Source organism: Muntiacus reevesi, chromosome 2, assembly GCF_963930625.1.
Source record: "Muntiacus reevesi chromosome 2, mMunRee1.1, whole genome shotgun sequence".
Taxonomy (NCBI): Eukaryota; Metazoa; Chordata; class Mammalia; order Artiodactyla; family Cervidae; genus Muntiacus; species Muntiacus reevesi.
The window spans coordinates 203,498,924-203,519,777 of record NC_089250.1 but is presented as its reverse complement, the minus strand read 5'-3'; the positions used below and the strand labels follow the sequence as shown (position 1 = coordinate 203,519,777).

At 43.9% G+C, this 20,854-nt stretch overlaps 1 protein-coding gene across 1 annotated transcript in view; it reads right to left on the bottom strand.

Annotated features, from left to right (window-relative positions):
- Nucleotides 1–20,854, bottom strand: part of KATNIP (katanin interacting protein) — a 228,755-nt gene that overhangs the window by 115,986 nt on the left and 91,915 nt on the right. Inside the window, exon 7 of the mRNA XM_065924545.1 lies at nt 1,336–1,603. Coding sequence (XP_065780617.1) covers nt 1,336–1,603 — 268 coding nt within the window. The remainder of the gene's footprint in view (nt 1–1,335; nt 1,604–20,854) is intronic.

Here is a 20,854-nt window from a genome sequence, read left to right as displayed (position 1 = left end):
AGAGATGAGGACCATTGTAGATGGGCCCCTCCCTGCCACCCACCAATTGTTTTGCTGACTTAACCTTCTAGGGTTTGTTATTTTTTTAAAGGTTTTTTTTTTCATGTGGACCATTTTTAAAGTCTTTATTGAATTTGTTACAATATTGCTTCTGCTTTATGTTTGTTTATTTGTTTTTGGCTGCAAGGCATGTCGGATCTTAGCTCCCCGACCAAGGATCAAACTCATAACCCCGGCACTGGAAGGTGAAGTCTTAATCACTGGGCTACCAGGGAAATCCCTTCTAGGGTCTTTCCTGAAAAGCCTTTTCTAGTGAACCACTGCCATGGGTGCCCATCTGCTTTCCTTCTCCTTCAGATGCTCTTTGATTTTTTCTTTGGAAACTCCTATCTCTGTCCATGTGCTTTAGGTGGTGATAATCACACCCCCAGTCCTGTTGGCTGGATCTGGCCAATCAGAGTCACAGTGAGTAGTTCAGAGATGCCACCCCATATGGGTTCAAGAGCCAAGTTGGGGGATTTTTCTGGAGCTTTTAGGAAGAAAAATCCACTTTCTGACCGAGTTGTAAAGCCAGTATCTCAATTCTGTGTCTATATGTGGAGAACCCATGTAAGAATGGTACCAAGATGAAAGAAGGCAGAGATAAGAGGAAGAAGGGGAGGAGGGAAGAGAAGAGGTATGAGTCTTGCTATAGTCCTGGAAAATCAACCAAGAACACTCATTGGAAGGACTGATGCCGAAGCTGAAGTGTCAATACTTTGACCACTTGACGCAAAGAACCGACTAATGGGAAAAGACCCTGATGCTGGGAAAGATTGAGAGCAGGAGCAGAAGAGAGTGGCAGAGGATGAGAGGGTTAGATTGCACCACCAACTCAATGGACACGAATTTGAGCAAACTTTGGGAGACAGCGGAGGATAGAGGCTCCTGGCATGCTACAGTTCATGGGGTGGCAAAGAGTCAGACACAGCTTAGCGACTGAATAACAACAACACAGTCCTGGACTCCTCAGTTATTCAAGTCAGTAAATAGTCCCTTTCGCTTAAGTCAGTTTCATCAGCTGGTTGGCGTGTAGATTCTGATAAACATCCTACAGTGCACAGGACAGTCCCCTACAACTATCTGCCAGAATTTACCATCAGGAATTTCAGGGTCATTTGTAAGATTTTGGGAGCCTTCACCTTTGGCAATCAGCAGAGACCTGAACTGATATACACCCTGGCCTGTGAGATAGTCTACGCAAAGCCGAAATCAAAGTACCGCTGGAAATTTAAGCCCTACTATTAGATCCAGAGACATCAAAGGCAAAGAAATGCCACATAAGACAGAGCTTACTTTTGGAAGCCGGGTTAAATTCCAGCACTACGAGGGTGTCTGGGCCCTGGGGAAGGCGTCCTTCTGTCTCCTGGTCCTCGGGAAAATCCTTTTGCACTGAGTCCTTTCGGGAAAGAGGGGAGTCATCTCTGGGACAGCCCACCAGCACCTGGTCCTCGGGCTCCGGCTCAGAGAGTACATCTTCTTCGATAGAGTCATACTCATCACTGGAACCATCCTTTTCTTTCCTTTGTAGGTTGACACTAAGTTCCAGGCTTTTTCTTAGCTCCTGCCAAAAGTCAAGAAGAGAAGGAAAAGATGAAATATGTTCCTTTGAGGAAAAACGCCTTTGAAAATAGATCACAGGAATCAAAGAACTATTTCCATCAAACTAACATTTACTAAAACCGTCTCAACCCATGTGTCATCCTCACTTTGAAGATGAGAAAATAAAGGGGCAACGAGCAACTCCCTTCTGGACGGAGCAACATTCATAGTACTAATTATGGTTTCACAGGCTGAGGACGCCACTAAACGCATGTGTGTGTAACAATTTTGATGTGGGGGTGTGTTAAAACAGATTGTGGAGTCCCATCCACTGAGTTCCTGATTCAGTGGGCATGGATGGGGCCTGAGAACTTGCATTTCTAACAAAGTGATGCTGATGCTGCTGGTCCAGGGACCACACCTTGACTACGAAATCCCAAAGGTCTCCAAATGATCCTGATATTCCAGCTGGTAAAATGTCTGGCAGGTGGTTGTGGGGGGCAGCCCTGTATACTGAAGGATTAGACGCACCAATAAACATCATAACATTTACTTCTCAACTACAGTTGCTTGAATTTTTTGTATGTGTTTCATCTCCATGAGACTGTGGATTCACAATCTTGAGATCAAGCATTAAGATCTATACTTATGGTGATCAGAACATTGATCCCTGGAGCCAGGATAATTTGGAAACAATGAGGGCACTGCTGCCTTTCAGTTCAGTTCAGTTCAGTCGCTCAGTCGTGTCCCACTCTTTGTGACCCCATGAATTGCAGCATGCCAGGCCTCCCTGTCCATCACCAACTCCCAGAGTTTACTCAAACCCATGTCCATCGAGTCGGTGATGCCATCCAGCCATCTCATCCTCTGTTGTTCCCTTCTTCTCCTGCCCCCAATCCTTCCCAGCATCTGGGTCTTTTCCAATGAGTCAACTCTTCACATCAGGTGGCCAAAGTATTGGAGTTTCAGCTTCAGCATCAGTCCTTCCAATGAACACCCAGGACTGATCTCCTTTAGGATGGACTGGTTGGATCTCCTTGCAGTCCAAGGGACTCCCAAGAGTCTTCTCCAACACCACAGTTCAAAAGCATCAATTCTTCGGTGCTCAGTTTTCTTCATAGTCCAACTCTTACATCCACGCATGACCACTGGAAAAACCATAGCCTTGACTAGATGGACCTTTGTTGGCAAAGTAATGTCTCTGCTTTTTAATATGCTATCTAGGTTGGTCATAACTTTCCTTCCAAGGAGTAAGCATCTTTTAATTTCATGGCTGCAATCACCATCTGCAGTGATTTTGGAGCCCCAAAAAATAAAGTCTGACACTGTTTCCACTGTTTCCCCATCTATTTCCCATGAGGTGATGGGACCAGATGCCATGATCTTAGTTTCTGAATGTTGAGCTTTAAACCAATCTTTTCATTCTCCTCTTTCACTTTCATCAAGAGGCTTTTTAGTTCCTCTTCACTTTCTGCCATAAGGGTGGTGTTATCTGCATATCTGAGGTTATTGATATTCCTCCTGGCAATCTTGATTCTAGCTTGTGCTTCTTCCAGCCCAGCGTTTCTCATGATGTACTCTGCACATAAGTTAAATAAGCAGGGTGACAATATACAGCCTTGACGTACTCCTTTTCCTATTTGGAACCAGTCTGTTGTTCCATGTCCAGTTCTAACTACTGCCTTTATACTGGGACAAAAGTATACCCTGGACTGTCTGGGGAAGCCAGTGTGTTTTGTCCGTCTGGCTGTGCTATCCCTGTAGCCTTTGTCATAATTAACATAGATGTGAGACCATGAGAAATAATCAAGTTTATGGTTGACCATAAACTTAAGAGTTGTGTGGTAGGCTGAATAATGGGGCTTCCCTGGCAGCTCAGCTGGTAAAGAATCCACCTACAATGCAGGAGACCCCAGTTTGATTCCTGGGTCGGGAAGATCCCCTGGAGAAGGGATAGGCTACCCCCTCCAGCATTCTTGCCTGGAGAATCCCATGGACAGAGGAGCCTGGTGGGATACAGTCCATGGGAGCCAAAAAGTTGGACAAGACAGAGCGACTATGCACAGCACAGGCTGAATAATGACTCCCCAAAGACGTTTAAGTCCTATCCCTGGACTCAGTGAATTTGTGAGGGGTCATGAATATATATATGGTGAGACCATATAGAAAACTTTGATCATCTTAGAGAAATCATCCTAAAAAGCCTGATGATAGAAATATGGACATCAAAGATGCTGCTGGTGAGGGTTCAGGAAATAAGGAACATGTTATTGGGAACTAAAGGGCAGAAAATCCTGTTATGTGGCAGCAGAATCTTAGCCAAACTGTGTCCTATAGTTAGGTGGCATGTGGAACTTTAAATGATACACTTGAATATTTAGCTGAAGAGAGTTCCAAGCAAAGAGTTAAAGATACAGTCTGGTCTCTTCTTGCTGCTTACAGTTAAATGCTAGAGGAAAGGGACAGACTGAGAAAAGAACTGTTAAGTAAAAAGGAACTGGGATTTGATGATTTGGGAAGTTCTCAGCCTATCCAGATCACAAAAGATGCTAAAATCAGGAAATTCACTGTTAGAAAGTCCTTGGGTATAAGTGGCTGTGGCTCAAATAGTAAAGAATCCACCTGCACTGCGGGAGACCCGGGTTCAATCCCTGGGTTGGAAAGATCCCCTGGAGAAGGGCATGGCAACCCACTCCAGTATCTTTGCCTGGAAAATCTCCATGGGCAGAGGAGCCTGGTGGGCTACAGTCCATGGGGTTGCAAACAGCTGGACATGACCGAGTGACTGAACACAGCACTGTTAGAAAAGCATACTCTGGAGAAAAAAATGAAGGGTGTGGCTGGACAACCTTTGGTGAAAACCTCAGAAGGATCCACAGTTTAGAGTATTCAATAAAACTGAGGGTTCTTTGAAGAGATGAGACATGTGACTCATGAATCCCCCTGGACAGCTCAGTGGAAGCCAGGAATAGAGATAGGATTATCCAGGAAAGATCTGTGGCGGAGTCTCTTGTTCACTCTCTAGGAGTGAATCCTAGAGACATACATAGGAAATTCACGTGGTTTTTGAGAATGTCATACCAGCAGAAACACTGCCAGCTTGGGCTGCATGAGAGGAAGCAAGGACAAACTAAAAGAAAGCTGTCAGACTCCCAAAATTCTACAGGCAGGAAACAGGTTGATAAAACTGTGTAGCTGCAAACACAGCTACCCTTCATGGAAGAGGAAGAATGACTCCTTGGGTGGAGCCATGGGCCCAGAGGGTGGAAACCTGAGCCACAGAGAATTATTCCCATGCCTTGAAACCTAATGGAGTTTGCCCAGTTGGATTTCAAAACTGTTTGGGCTTGGTGACTCTTTTTTTTTTGTTTGTTTGTTTGTTTTCCTTTAATTTTCTGTCTATTGTAATGAGAATGTCTGTAATTGCAATACTGTGCCTGAACCACCACTGTACTTTGGAGCAGATAATTCATTTTCTAGTTTACAAGTTCACAGAGGGATAGAAATTTTGTTCTAAGAAAAGTAACACTCACAGTCTCACTCCTACACAATTTAGATGTAAATGATGAGATTTGAGAGTTTTGAGAAGATGAGACTTAGAAGATATTTTGGACTTAAGCTGGCACTATAATGAATTGAGACTTTGGGTACCCTTCAGATGGATGGATGTATTTTGCATGTGGACATGAATCTTTCGGGGCCAGAAGGCAGAATGTTGTGGGCCCCAAAGATGTCCACGCTCTCATCCCCTGGATGGTGAATGTCACCTTATGTGGCAAATGGACTTTGCAGATGTGATTAAGTTAATGATCTTGAGATGGGCAAGATTATCTTGGATATTCAGGGAGGGTTTATGTAATCCCAAGGGTCCTACTAAGAGGAGGCAGGAAGATCAGCATCAGAAGGAGAAGATATAAGGATGGAAGCAGAGGTTAGGAAGCAGAGAAGATGCTACACTGCTGGCCCAGAAGGAAGAAAGGGCACAAGCCAAGGAATGTAGGTGGCCTCTAGAAGCTGGAAAAGGCAAGGGAATGGATTCTCCCTTAGAGCTTCTAGAAGGAACATAGGTCTGAGGATGTCTTGACTTTAGACCAATGAAGATGAATTTGGACTTCTGAGCTCCATACCTTAAGGTAAACCACTAAGTTTGTGGTAAGTTGTTAACAACAGCAATAGGAAACTTCTCTCTTTTTTTGGCCATGCCACAAGGCTGGAGGGATCTTAGTTTCCCATCACTTGGCCAGACGGTGGCCTGGTGGCCAGATGGTAAAGAATCCACCTGCAATGCAGGAGACCTGGGTTCCATCCATGGGTCGGGAAGATCCCCTGGAGAAGGGAATGGCTATCCATTTTAGTATTCTTGCCTGGAGAATTTCATGGACAGAGGAGCCTGGCGGGCTTCAGTCCATGGGGTTGGGTTTCAAAGAGTCGGACGCGACTGAGTGACTAACACTTTCACTTTTTTACAGTTTCTCAATCAGGGATCAAACCCAAACCCCGGGGAGTGAAAGCCTCGAGTCATAACCATTGGTCCACCAGGGAATTTCCCAGGATGCTAATACAGCTATCTACCTCTTACACCCCTCTTCCTCCCACCCTGCCCAATGTTAAGTATCAGTGATATTTATTGAACAAATAGAACACTGTCTGGCACATAGTAGACGCTTGACAAATATTTGCTGAATGACTAATTTATGTCAGTGACTGGGTAGGAGATGCAAGCAGGGGTGGAGAGCACCCACCTCCCTTGGAGGTGGCATTAATAATGTGACTCATGGCAAGTAACTTAACTTCCCTGATCTGCATTTTGATATCCCTAAAAATGAGCTAAAAAATCCCGACCTCACTGAACTGTTTTATTAAAGTCGTGATGTAAACTGTGGATGATTCTGCCCCCCAGGGGATATTTGGCAATGACTGGAGATGTTTTTGGTTGGAACTAGGGGAAGGGTTAGGGTGAAAGTGAAAGAGGAGAGTGAAAAAGTTGGCTTAAAGCTCAACATTCAGAAAATTAAGATCATGACATCTGGTCCCATCACTTCATGGCAAATAGATGGGGAAACAGTGGAAACAGTATCAGACTTTATTTTTTGGGGCTCCAAAATCACTGCAGATGGTGATTGCAGCCATGAAATTAAAAGATGCTTACTCCTTGGAAGGAAAGTTATGACCAACCTAGATAGCATATTTAAAAGCAGAGACATTACTTTGCCAACAAAGGTCTGTCTAGTCAAGGCTATGGTTTTTCCAGTAGTCATGTATGGATGTGAGAGTTGGACGGTGAAGAAAGCTGAGCGCCAAAGAATTGATGCTTTTGAACTGTGGTGTTGGAGAAGACTCTTGAGAGTCCCTTGGCCTGCAAGAAGATCCAACCAGTTCATTCTAAAGATCAGTCCTGGGTGTTCATTGGAAGGACTGATGTTGAAGCTGAAACTCCAATATTTTGGCCACCTGATGTGAAGAGTTGACTCATTGGAAAAGACCCAGATGCTGGGAAGGATTGGGGGCAGGAGAAGAAGGGGACAACAGAGGATGAGATGGCTGGATGGCATAACCAACTCGATGGACATGGGTTTGAGTGAACTCCGGGAGTCAGTGATGGACAGGGAGGCCTGGCGTGCTGCAATTCATGGGGTCACAAAGAGTGGGACACGACTGAGCGACTGAACTGAACTGAGGGGAAGGGAGTGCTAGAGGCAACTGGTGGGTAAAGCTGCTAAACAGGGATGCCACTAAATATCCTCGAATGTACAGGACAGTTCCCACAACAAAGAACGATCTGGATCAAATGTCAGTGGTGGTGTGACTGAAAAAGCCTATGTGAAAGGGAGCACATATTTATCAAAGGCATTTAAAAAGATAATAACAATGTCTTCTAATTGAGTGTACTGACATGATCCATGCAACCCGCATGGAAGCCAGACTGAGGTCGTGACTAGAGTCTTCAAAGTCTGATTGTGGTGGGCAGCTGGAGGACAAACAGATTTACTGCTCCTCCACAGGGAAACATGAATTCCTGGGGGGCCTGCTCTTTAACAGCAAAGGCACTGACTGTAAAGCAGTAATCCTTCACAGTGGAACAATGCTCTGTACTTTACAAGACATTCTCAACTCCTTCTCTCATTTGATCCTCACAATAACCCTGCAAGACAGGTGGGTGGGGTGAAAGTTACTCTAATGATAACATGAACTCCTGTTACAACATGATGAGCAATTGGCTCCTGTTCTCAGCCCACTCTCCCCCCAATCTCAGATGGGGTCATCTTCACTTTTATGTTCTGCAGAGGAGATGGCAAGGCTGAGTGAGAAAACAGAGGGCAAACTCCTTGGGGCTTCCCTGGTGGTCCAGTGGCAAAGACTTCCTGCTCCCAAATGCAGGGGGCCTGGGTTCGATCCCTGGTCAGGGAACTAGATCCCAAATGTTGCAACCAAGAGTCTGCATGATACAACTAAAAATCCCACATGCCACAATGAAGATCGAAGATCCCACGTACCACAACTAATACCCGTGTACCGCAACTAAGACCCAGCACAGCCAAACAAATAAATAAATATTAAAAAAAAAAAAAAAAACAGACAAACAGTGGGCAACCCTCTTTCTGCTTCCCTAGTATTCTCGTCCAGTTATGCAGGTCAACCTGATTAAATGGGTGCCAGCAAACTGGAAGATTCCTAGTTGGGAGACTGCTGCATCTTCCAGGAAATCTTGGTCAGTCCCGGGGCCCAGAATCCTGCCTACTAATGTCTAAGGCTGAAGAGAGCCATCCACCATCCACTCCCAGTTCCAGGAAATATATGGATGGGACATTAGGACTGAGGTTCCCTGGTGGCTCCGACGGTAAAGAATCTGCCTGCAATGCAGGAGACTGGACTTCAATCCCTGGGTTGGGAAGATCCCCTGGAGGAGGAAATGGCAACCCACTCCAGTATTTTTGTCTAGAGAATCCCATGGACAGAGGAGCCTGGCACAGAGTCAGACACAACTAACCCACTAACCCTTAGGATTCTAGAACTCAGGGTCAGCTGAGCAGGTTCCCCCCAGCCTCTTCTTGACCTTCACCAGGTGGCAGCCTCATAGTTTAAGTGAATGAATTTCTGGAGTCCCCCCAAGTTGGCGAACTGAGGTCTATAACCTTCAAGCAAGTCCAACTTGTCACAAAGACTAGATGGCAGAGCCATGACACGTGCCCTCAAGCCCTGCTCCCTGCTCCTTCTAGATTACCCAACTATAAAACAGACTCACTTTCATGGTCCAACCAAGGGGAAGATGATGCAGCCACTGTTATCATCTTTTTATTCCTGCACACAGCCGTGCTCCGGGGCTGAGGTAATGGTGGGGCGTGAGCAAAGTGAAAGTGTTAGTAGTTCAGTTGTGTCCGACTCTTTGCAACCCCATGGGCCGTAGCCCGCTAGGCTCCTCTGTCCATGGGATTTCCCGGGCAAGAATACTTGAGTGGGTTGCCATTCCCTTCTCCAGGGGATCCTCCCGACCCAGGGATCGAACCTGGGTCTCTTGCATTTCAGGCAGATTCGTAACCGTCTGAGCCCCCAGGGAAGCAACATGGCAAAGTCTCAGACAATCAACGCATGAAGAAAAAGAAACAGGGGACTTCCCTGGTGCCCCCAATGCAGGGGCCTGGGTTCAATCTCTGGCCAGGGAACTAGATTCTGCATGCCCCAACTAAAGATCATTCATGCCTCGACCAAGACTGAAGATCCTGTGTGCCGTAACTAAAACCTGGCACAGATAGAAAAATATATATATATTTTAATAAAAAAATTAAAAAACTATGGTTCTTGAATGCCAAGTAGATTCTGAGAGGTGGGACAGGATGGATGCAGGGCAGACAGTTGCAGGTAAAGAGGAAGGTAGTGGCAGAAGTGGCGATGGGAGACACAGAAACGGCTAACTAGAAATGAACCACGTGCCTACCCTTCACTGTCGTCCATCTCGAAATTTATCCTTCAGCCTTCAGCAGTAAAGACTATTCAGGCATCATTGATAGTAGAGAATGATCTGCATATTCATCTATCAGAGATGGGTTACATTACTAATAGAGCAGGCGTCCAGGGAGCCGCAGGCAGCCCTTACAGAGAATGAGGCACATCTTGTGTGCTTATTCAGAAAAAACAGCTTTAAGTAAAGGAAGCACATTGACAAATGTACCTATAAACCTGATTTTTAAAATAATTATATCTGTATGTATGAAAGTGAAAGTGTTAGCCTTTCAGTCGTGTCCAGCTCTTTGTGACCCCATGGACTGTAGCCTGCCAGGGCTTCTCTGTCCATGGGATTCTCCAGGGAAGAAAATACTGGAGTGGGTTGCCATTCCCTTCTCCAGGGGATCTTCCTGACCCAGGGATTGAACCCTGGTCTCCTGCATTGCAGGTGGATTCTTTACCATCTGAGTCACACACACATAGGCATACAAAAAGCCTGGAAAAATAAACATCAAACTATTAACAATATTCTTTATTGGGGGTGGCATTATGGGAGCTATGTTTTACTTAAATGTTTTACCTTAACTGGCAATTAGTTTTTATTTATATACTTTTGGCTGCGCTGGGTCTTTGTTGCTGGACTCAGGCTTCTCAGTGAGGCGGCCTTGCTTGTTGCAGGGCACGGTCTCTAGGTGTGCGGGCTCAGTAGCTGGGGCTCTCAGGCTGGCTGCCCCGCAGCATGAGGAATCTTCTCGGATCAGGGATCAAACCCATGTCCCCTGCAACGGCAGGTGGATTCTAATTCACTGTACCACCAGGGAAGCCCAGTTTTACTTAATTTTTTATTGAGAGCATTGTCCTCAATTTTATGAAAGAAAAAAAAAAATAGGTATTTACATTTATGTTTAAATCCTGCTCCTTCCACCTGAAACTAAATTCCCTATAGGAGTGGTAGGAACAGTGATGTGGAGGACCCTCAACAGTCAGTTGTCTGAAAAGTCCCTGATCTCTAGCCCTGGAACATCTTCTCTCCGAAAGAGTGATTCAGAAATGGGTGAGCAGTAGCACTTGACACCATCAGATGATGGAACAGCCTGACATCCTGTATCCAATCGACAGCGGTCCAGATTTGAGAGGAACAGCATCATCAATATTAACAGGAAGAAACTGCAGGCATGTGGAGTTGGTGATAGACAGGAAGCCTGGCATGCTGCAGCCTATGGAATTGCAAAGAGTCAGACACGACTGAGCGACTGAACTGAACTGAACTGAAATATACCACTCTTAAGTCCTTCTCAGGAAGAACCTCCAGAGGACAAGATCCAAACAAAAAAAGTAAAGTCAAAATAAAGAACATGGGGGTTTCCCTGGTGGTCCGGTGGTCAAGAATCCGCCTTGCAATGCAAAGGACACTGGTTCGATCCCTGGTCAGGGAAGTTACTCAGGTAACTGAGCCCGGGTGCCCATGCTCTAGAGTCTCTGCTCTGCAATAAGAGAGGCCACCACCATGAGAAGCCCTCTTACTGCAACTAGAGAGGAGCCCCTGATCGCCGCAACTAGAAAAAGCCCTGTGTAGCAATGAAGACCCACTGCAGCCAAAAATAAACAAACAAATATTAAAAAAAATAATAAACACAGACCAGGAGACGCTGTGATGAAAGGTCTAATAGTGAACACTGACGCCGTTTAGTGATTAAAGAAATACAGGGGACCCTTGAACAATACAAGGGGTTGGTTAGGGGTTGCTGACCCCCCAAGGAGTTGTAAAGCCATGTACTGCTTTCTCTGCCTCAAAAGCAAAGGAATTGATCAACAACTTGCCCAAGAGCAGGAAGCTGAAGTTGTCTGGATAGATAAGGACTCAAATCCTAGTTCTTAATTCCACATATTGTGATCTATAATGGAGCATAAACTCTTCCCTACACTTACAGATCTATAAAACAAAAATATAAGAACTGTATTTATTAAAAAAAATAAATCTGTGTACAAGTGGACCCGTGCAGTTCAAACCCATGTTGTTTAAAGGTCAACTGTATTAGACAATCATGTGTATGCAGGTCACGAAATGTAACACTCTAAGCCTAAGCTCTTAGCTAAGCTCACAGAACTGGAAGAGGGCAGACAGTGTGGGTGTACCCTGGCCTCATTTTCCATAGCAGATGAGTCAGTTCAAATCCATCTTAAGTGGAAACAATGGAGTGTTTTTTTAAATGGCAACTCTGGCCTCTTAGTAGTTTGTTCATAATTTATTAAACTGATGGGATATTTTAAAAAATCTTACTTGTGATAAAGAAATCTGAATTTCAATCATCCCTTCTGTTTCAGTTTGGTTTTGCTCCTTTTAAACTAACTCAAATTAAATGCCATAATTGTATTTACTATGTATATACACTATATAGTAAATATATATATGTATTATACATAAAAGGGGTCTAGATTCTGCATGGCTGCTATCTTCTTCACAAAGGAAAATAACATATTTGCTCACATTGGAAGAGCAAAATTTAGGAACCTAGGCCCTTATAATACCCATGTGATCTAAAACCATCTGTTCCAGGGGCAAAGGGGAGCTGAACTAAATAGCCACATTCCCTCAAGAAAGTTATTCAAACCCTTTCCATCTGGAAAGATGAGGACCTTGGGCTGGTCGCTTTGAAAGCCAACCTGCCGACACTTCAAAGGGATACCATGCTGGGCCATCTACCAGTGGCTTTGAAGCTATCATCCCGAAATGCCTCTGTGAAAACTTACTTTACAGCTTTGCTTCAAAACCTTGTTATATGCAATTTCAATGCTCAGCCCTTAAAATGTTCAGTTAAAGCCCTTTCAACAGAAAGCCTTCTGCATGGAGGCCAGCTGCAAACACCACAGGTGGAAAGCAGATGACGGGGCAGTATACAAATTGGCCTCCTTGCTGGAGAGCCAGGGAAGAGATGGAGGGAAGGAAGGATGCTGGACCAGTGGCTAAAATGCAGCTGAGGTTTGATGGTCAGTGGATTAGTGCCTTACATTCCTGGTTGTCCCTCTTTTCTGTTGGGCTAGGAAAAGAGCAAAACCAGACAGGTCACCATAACATACAAAATGCCTGCAATAGTCGTGTGTGCATGTGTGTGTGCTAGTAGTGCGTGCGTGCGTGCTAGGTCACTTCAGTCGTGTCCGACTCTTTGAGATCCCATGGACTGTAGCCCACTAGGCTCCCCTGTCAATGGGGCTTTTCAGGCAAGAATACTGAGGGTTATCATTTCCTCTTCTGGGGGATCTTCCCCACCCAGGGATCGAACCTGTGTCTCTTACATCTCCTACATTGACAGGCAGGTTCTTTACCACTAAGGCCACCTGGGAAGCCCCTGCAATAGTAGCAACAGCAGCTATAATATCAACAACTTTTGCCACATATCAGGCACCAAGCTAGCCCCTCTATGAACCTCATCTCCCTGCAGTTTCCCACCATCTCTGTGTGAGGGTGTCCTTATCTTTTTTTTTTTTATTTTAATTTTTGGCCACACTGGGGGGCATGCAGGATCTTAGTTCCCCTAACCAGAGAACAAATCTGTGCCCCCTGCAGTGGAAGCACAGAGTCTTAACCACTGGACTGCCAGGGAAGTCCTAGGTATCCTTATCTTACAGACTCAGTTCACTTATGTAGCAGCCCAAGGTCAGGAGGCTAGACAGGGCAGAGCCAGAGGTTTGGATGAAAGATTGTCTGTCTCAAAAGTCCAGGGTTTTTCATCCCGTGCCCACATTTATTCCCTGCCTGGCACCAGTGCCTTGGAAGCCAGTGGTCTCGAGAGTGAGATGAAAGTCAGGTTCTCTGTGATCGTCGATTGGTTTACATAAAATTTATCACATCTGCCTGTAACAGCTTTCGATACAAAGCTGCCGTGAGGCCACTATACGTGTTAAAGCGTGTGTATGGTATTAGTGGATGAAGCATTAAATCTGTAACCACAGTCAGAAAGGGGAACAGCTCAGTCTAAGTTCTGGGCGTCGGTTCTGGGCCTGACTCCAGTCGCCCTATGTCCCCAAGCCCCCAGCTCTCATGTGAGAAAAACTGTCCTGACAATCTGACAGGTTGTGGAAGTGATGCAATGAGATAATAGCTATGAATTAGTCTTTCATGATTGCTGTAACAGAGGTCTAGATTTTACAGAAAATTTAACAGTGAGATGACAGCATATTCTTTTTTCTTTCTCAGACCCTATTGACACTGCCGACAAGAAGATCAGATGTTTAGACCATGAAGCCACACCGGATACTTTAAGAGAGTCCTCAAGAGGAAGCAGCAGTCTCTGGGGAAGAGGTCACAGATGCACATTGAACCCCTCATCTCTCATTTGATCGGCAATTTTATAAAAATGGAATTCACATGCACTGTTAGTTGCAATAGTTTCCAGTAACTCCTACTGTTTGATATGAGCCATTTTATAGATGTTAACCTGCCCGGAAATGATTTTTACCCCGCAGGAAGGAGTTAATTAACTAATTTGTCCTTCCTTTCATTCATTTCTTGTTGAATATATGTGTCCCCATAAGCAGGTCTGATTGCTAAGTGCTAGGGACAGAGTGATGAATAAGACACTGTCCCTGCTCTCATGAAATTTATAATCTGGCAACAAAGACAGCTATTCCATAAGAAAGTACAAGCATAACGAGTGTCAGGAACCCACGTCTGAGGCTTACCAATCTACACCTCAAGCCTGGTGGCATCTAGACCACAAACTTCCCAGAATCAAGTGACGAGCTCTAATTTCAGGGTCCCTACTGTGTATTTTTAAATCACATTTCCTTACATCAATTTTCACTATGGCTAGAGAAATTTGAGTTATACCAAGCGTCAATTACCGGTGCAATGTTTTTCCTTTTCTGCTACTTTCTTACACCCCCCCATTCAACCTTGGATTTACTTTCACTGATTTTCATTCAAAGATAAATAGATGTTTGAAGCCCTTCCCCCAGAGTTCCAGTCTCAAATGTCCACTATTATGAAGGGAAAAGCCATCCTCCTCTGAGGGCGTGGAGTGACATAAGAGAAAGAGCACAGACTCAGGAAGCAGACGGGTACCATTTCCTGGTTGTGATACCCTGAGCAAACCCTGTGGCATCAGTGTGCTGTGGATGCCTCGCCTGAGCCTGCCCAGAGCCAGGATGGTGGTGGTGGGAAAGATCATGAGAAGGACATTGTATAGCGATGACGGGATAGAGACCAAACAAGCCAGAATGCTGCTAGAAATTCTGAGGAATTCCTGAAAGGCAAGAAAGCAGAGATCACACTTAGGAAGCAGTAAAAGCAGAGGAAATGACAGACTAAAACAAGGGCAGTAAAATTTTCCATAGAAGGAATTGTGTGTGTGTGCATCTATGCACACAAAGCAAGTCCAGAGTCAAGGTGGAGTGAGAGGAAGCCCTGGGGCATTCACAGGGGCCTGGTCTTAGGGCTGGGGGCCTGTTCCCAGCTCTATTAAGTAGAGAGATGTTCACCTGCAGGCTGATACCTGAATGCAGGCACTGGGGCAAGAAGGCAGGGCAATGCCCCAGGAGGTCATTGTCCCCAAGGCAGACTAGGAGCTCCCATTCCTGGAAGGGGAGCTAAGGCACACAGCTTCCAGGAGCGTGTTGTGGCCCAGCCAACATCAGGGTCAGGTTACACCGAATAGAACAGGCAGAAGAAGGATTCTCAGATACAAAGATGAGCAGATAACCAAGAATGACCAAACATTTATCCAAATCCTGAAGATTGGCACAAGATAAAACTTACCAAAAGAACAAATATACAATAAAAGAAAGTTAGGAGAGTAAGTAGAAGAAGGGACTTCCCTAGTGGTGCAGTGGATAAGAACCCGCCTGCCAATGCAGGGGACATGGGCTCCTTCCCAGGTCTGGGAAGATTTCACGGCTGCATAGCAGCTACGCCCTAGAGTCCATGCTCTGCAACAAGAGAAGCCACCACAATGAAGTCTGAACACAACAGAAAGTTAGCCCCCACTTGCTGAAACTAGAGAAAGCAACGAAGACCCAGTACAGCCAAAAATAAATTAATTTTTTAAAAAGCAGTAGAGGAAGACTTTAGAATACTGAAAATTAATGTCCCTGGAGAGATTTAAGAGGACATTTTGCCCACAAAAAAGAAACAACTAGAGATCTCGGGCTTCCTAGGTGGCGCTAGTGGTGAAAAAACTTGCTTGCCAATGCAAGAGATGGCAGAGATGAGGGTTTGACTCTTGGGTGGGAAATATCTCCTGGAGGAGGGCATGGCAACCCACTCCAGTATTCTTGCCTAGAGAATCCCCATGGACAGAGGAGCCTGGCGGGCTATAGTCCACAGGGTTGCAAAGAGTTGGACATGACTGATGTGACTTAGCGTGCACACAGAGATTTTAAGTTTTAATTTTATCATTAACATTTTAAAAAAGATAAATAGCAGGAAAAGCTATTTAGTGTGCTACAAATTCAAGCCAAACCATTTCATAAGAACACAGTATAAAAAGACAAAAATATGAAAGAAAACTTAGGAGACTTGAAGATCTGGGGCAACATTTGTCCAAAAGAAGCTCCAGAGGATAGAACAGAAACAAGGAAAATAGTAACAATAACAACAACAATAATAAAAAGTGGGCATTTTCCAATGCTAAAGAAAAACACAAGCCTTTAGAATGAGAATACCCACCTAGTCCAGACAAGGACTCAGGATGACTTTTTCCTTCATCATAGTGGACATTTGAGACTGAACTCTGGGGGAAGGGCTTCATACATCAATTTATCTTTGAATGAAAATCAGTGAAAGTAAATTCAAGGTTGAATGGGGGTGTAAGAAAGTAGCAGAAAAGCAAAAACATTGCACCGGTAATTGATGCTCGAGCATAATTCAAATTTTTCTAGCCATAGTTCTGTGAAAATTGATGTAAGGAAATGTGATTTAAAAATACACAGTAGGGACCCTGAAATTAGAGCTTGACACTTTATTCTAAGACAAAGATAACGATACTGATATATTCATATGGTAAACGGAACAACCTGTTAGAAAACACCTCGACTCTATAAGCACATGATGACAGAGATTTGAAATATAGAAAGTAAAACAGAAAAATATAACGGAAAATTAACAAGTTCACAGAAATCACCCAGATTAAAAAGACAAAAATTGAGTAACACTCTATTGCAGTGGTTTGCTAATGAGCATAAGAATTTTCTGGGAGTCCTATTAAAAATACAGATACTGAGCACCCTGATCCCTTCTAAACTTAGTTCTATATCTTTTAATGGAATATGAGAATTTATTTTCATTTTAGATTAAAAATCTTTTATTTTAAATAAGAAGCTAGTGATTCTGATAAAAAGTGATCTGGGACTATACTGGGACCTGTGTAATTGCCTGGTTAAATAGCACAATTAATAGCTTGCTTGAATCATGAAAAACTTTATACCAGAAAGAGAATGATTATTCTTTTGAAATACCATAGAACATTCACAAAAAATGATTCGGTAGACCACAAAGTCTCCAAAACAACAGAAATCAAACAGACCAAGCTCTCATCACGATGCAGCAAAATTAGAAATTAACACAGAAAGACAGACAAAAATTCTCTACTTAGAACATCTATAAAACTCCTCTAAATAATCAGGGAAAAACTCTAAAATCACAAACCAATTGGAGTAAATGACAATGAAAACACTTATACACATGAAAAATTTATGAGATAAGGGAAAAGCAGTATTCAGAGGAAAATATGTAGCCTTAAAATCACTGTTTTAGAAAATAAGTCTGAAAATAAGTGAATTAAGCATTTAAAGTAAGAAGCCAGGTATGGGACAGGGCTGGTGGAGAATCAAAGCAATAAACTAAAAAGTTTAGGGAAGGAATCAAGACAAAAGTTGAAATGAACTGAAATAGAAAACAATAAGTGAATGAATGGCAAAGAAAGAATGCATGCTCAGTAGAACTGAAAGCTGGGCCTGGTTTGTCTGGGTAGAGAGCGCTTTTCCTATTTTATTCAGCTTACTTCTTAACTGTTTGAATCTCTTCTAATGGGAAATCACTCATATATTAGATGTTATATAAAATGACACAAAATAATATGAAAATACCTAAGAAATTCTAAGTAGGCTATAAATACAAGAAATAAAAAAGATTATTTATTCTAGTATTGATTCAGAGATCGTTTTACATTTTTATGAAGATTGAAAAGGATGCTTTAGGAAGTCAAATACCATTCAGTATCTTCACTTACAGGAATGCTCTATTGGGTGAAAGGATTACTATGTCTCTCAGATCTGGACCTGCACTTCATGGATATTTATGCTTGTTCAGCATCACTCCACATGAATCATTCATGCTCATCACTGAATTATTGCTGCCCAGCTGGCTTTGTGCTGTTTGACCTACCTTCTCAGGAACCAGTCTAATGCCATCAGCCAGGTGGTTCTTTGGTCTGAGCTATCCAGCTAGGTATCTCTCGGTACATTCATTCAGGACATTATGGCCCTGATGGTTCTGGGTACCAGAGGGGCTAACTCAAGTACCAATGGAAAGGACAAAAAACTCAGGAGGGAACAAAAGTTTCATTGTCTAAATCAAAAGTTACAAGCTGGTGGTCTGTAAACCAAATCTGACTAGGCACATTTTTCTTGGTCCACAGAAAATCGTGAATCAGTTTTGCTGTTGTTGTTGAGTAGCTAAGTCGTGTCTAACTCTTTTGCGACCCCATGGACTATAGCCCACCAGACTCCTCTGTCCATGAGATTTCCCAGGCAAGAATATGGAGTGGGTAGCCAGTCCCCTCTCCAGAGGATCTTCCCAAACCAGGGATTGAACCTGTGTCTCCTGTACTGCAGGTGGACTCTTTCCCACTGAGCCATCAGGCTTCATCACTGAAGCCCTTGTGAATTAGTTACCAATGTAAAAATATGGGAGAAAATCACAACACAAACAAGCCCAGGCACTTGGCTTCTCTTATAACTAGAAAGGCTGGTGTCACTGGGACCCTATTTCCACATGATGACAAGTCGGCCGAGCTATGTAGAGACCATTCCCTATGTCCCCACTATGCCCTGCCATGCCCTGACACCCAAGCCAAGTGCTGTCCTTCTTCCCCCCAACCCCTGCCAACGAGCCACTCATGTCACTTAAAATATTCACTTTAATTAGCACCATCTGCCAGAAATCCCAACATTTCAGAATCCAAGCTACATCTCCCAAAATGACTCTTCTACCCCAAGCAGCACAAAAATTCTTTTGTCAGATTATGTGTCCTGATTCATAGTTTGGAAAATACTGTCACCATAATTACAACCTAGCGGTGTGATGACTGAACTCAGCTATGTGTGGGCTGGCCAGGGGGCCTAATCAACATCTCTGCCATGCTCGCTCATTGATTCAATCAATCAATTACTCAATTCACTTGCTTTACAAAGATTTGCAAACTAACTCTAGGCCAGGCACTCTTCTAGGGACCAGGGACACAGCAGGTCTCTGCCAAACTGAAACTTAGATCTGGGGTGGGGGAAGGGTGTTGCAAGCCCTAAGTCTGTAACTTGCAAATAGCCTCCAGAAATAGTCCTGAGATGAGAGGGGGGCTCCACGAACTATTATGTATCCTCTGCAAAATCCTCTGGATTTTGGCATACGGGAACATCTATAAACTCCCTCTGGGATTTATGATTTCAGAGCTGACAGGCCCAGGAAAGACCTAATCTACTCCTTTTTGTCACAGGGGAGGAAATGGGGCTCCAAAAGAGTGTGACTTAGCCAAGGCCCTCCAGAGTTTATAGAAAAGCCCAAACTACCCTCTCTGGACTTGCTGAGTCTAATCTTGCTCTTTCTCCTTCCTAAAACAGGAGCCACAAACTCCCACATCTTCAGAAAATGTACTGTTGTGTGAAATAGTAATGGGAGCCTTGGTATTAGACTATGTGGAATGGTGAGGACCAGGGCAAACAGAGGGCTCAGGCTCAGAATAAAAGTTTTCTAATTAAAAATAAAACAGCAACAATGATGATTACAGTACAACACCAGGCCAGCCAATGAAACATGCTTGTGTGTTGAAGCTGGCTCTTGAGGTCATGTGTCCAAGCCCTTCCCTTTGGATACATTTTCCACTTATAGATACCTGTCTGCCCTTCCTGGGTTTCCCTAGTGGCTCAGTAGTAAAGAACTCTCATGCCAATGCAAGAGATGCAGGCTTGATCCCTGGGCCAGGATGATCTCCCAGAGAAGGAAAGGGCAACCCACTCCAGTATTCTTGCCTAAAAGATTCCATGGACAGAGGAGTCTGGCAGGCTACAGGGGTCACAAAGAGTCTGACACAATTTAGTGATTGAGCATGCGTGCATCTACCCTCATCTTGAATTTGAGCACAGTTTTTTTTTCAAGTCATAACTGATTAAAATATCAATAACCTCAGATATGCAGATGACACCACCCTTATGCAGAAATTGAAGAGGAAATGAAGAGCCTCTTGATGAAAGTGAAAGAGGAGAGTGAAAACCCAGCTTAAAACTCAACGTTCAAAAAACTAAAATCATGGCATCCGGTCCCATCACTTCATGGCAAATAGATGGGGAAACAATAGAAACAGTGACAGACTTTATTTACTTGGGCTCCAAAATCACTGCAGATGGTAACTGCAGCCATGAAATTAAAAGATGCTTGCTCCTTGGAAGAAAAGCTATAACAAACCCAGACAGCATATTAAAAAGCAGAGCTATTACTTTGCCAACAAAGGTCCGTCTAGTCAAAGTTATGGCTTTTCCAGTAGTCATGTATGGATGTGAGAGGTGGACCATAAAGAAACCTGAGACCCGAAGGATTGATGCTTTTGAACTATGCTGTTGGAAAAGATTCTTGAGAGTCCCTTGGACTGCAAGGAGATCCAACCAGTCCATCCCAAAGGAGATCAGTCCTGAAGATTCATTGGAAGGACTGATGCTGAAGCTGAAACTCCAGTACTTTGGCCACCTGATATGAAGAGCTGACTCATTGGCAAAGACCCTGATGCTGGGAAAGATTGAAGGCAGGAGGAGACAGGGATGACAGAGGATGAGATGGTTGAATGGCATCACTGACTCAGTGGACATGAGCTTGAGCAAGCTCTGGGAGTTGGTGATGGACAGGGAAGCCTGGTGCTGCAATCCGTGGAGTCGCAAAGAGTTGGAGAAACTGAACAACAACAAATCCTCTCTTACATGTCCCTATTTCTTATGAATTGTTTTCTCTCAAGCTGGAGACATATTTTGAACATGTGCCATGTTTCGAATGTGACCAAAGTGAGAAAACCAAATATGAACGGTGCATATTCATTGTCTTAATATAATAATGCCTTAATAACACAAAACAAAT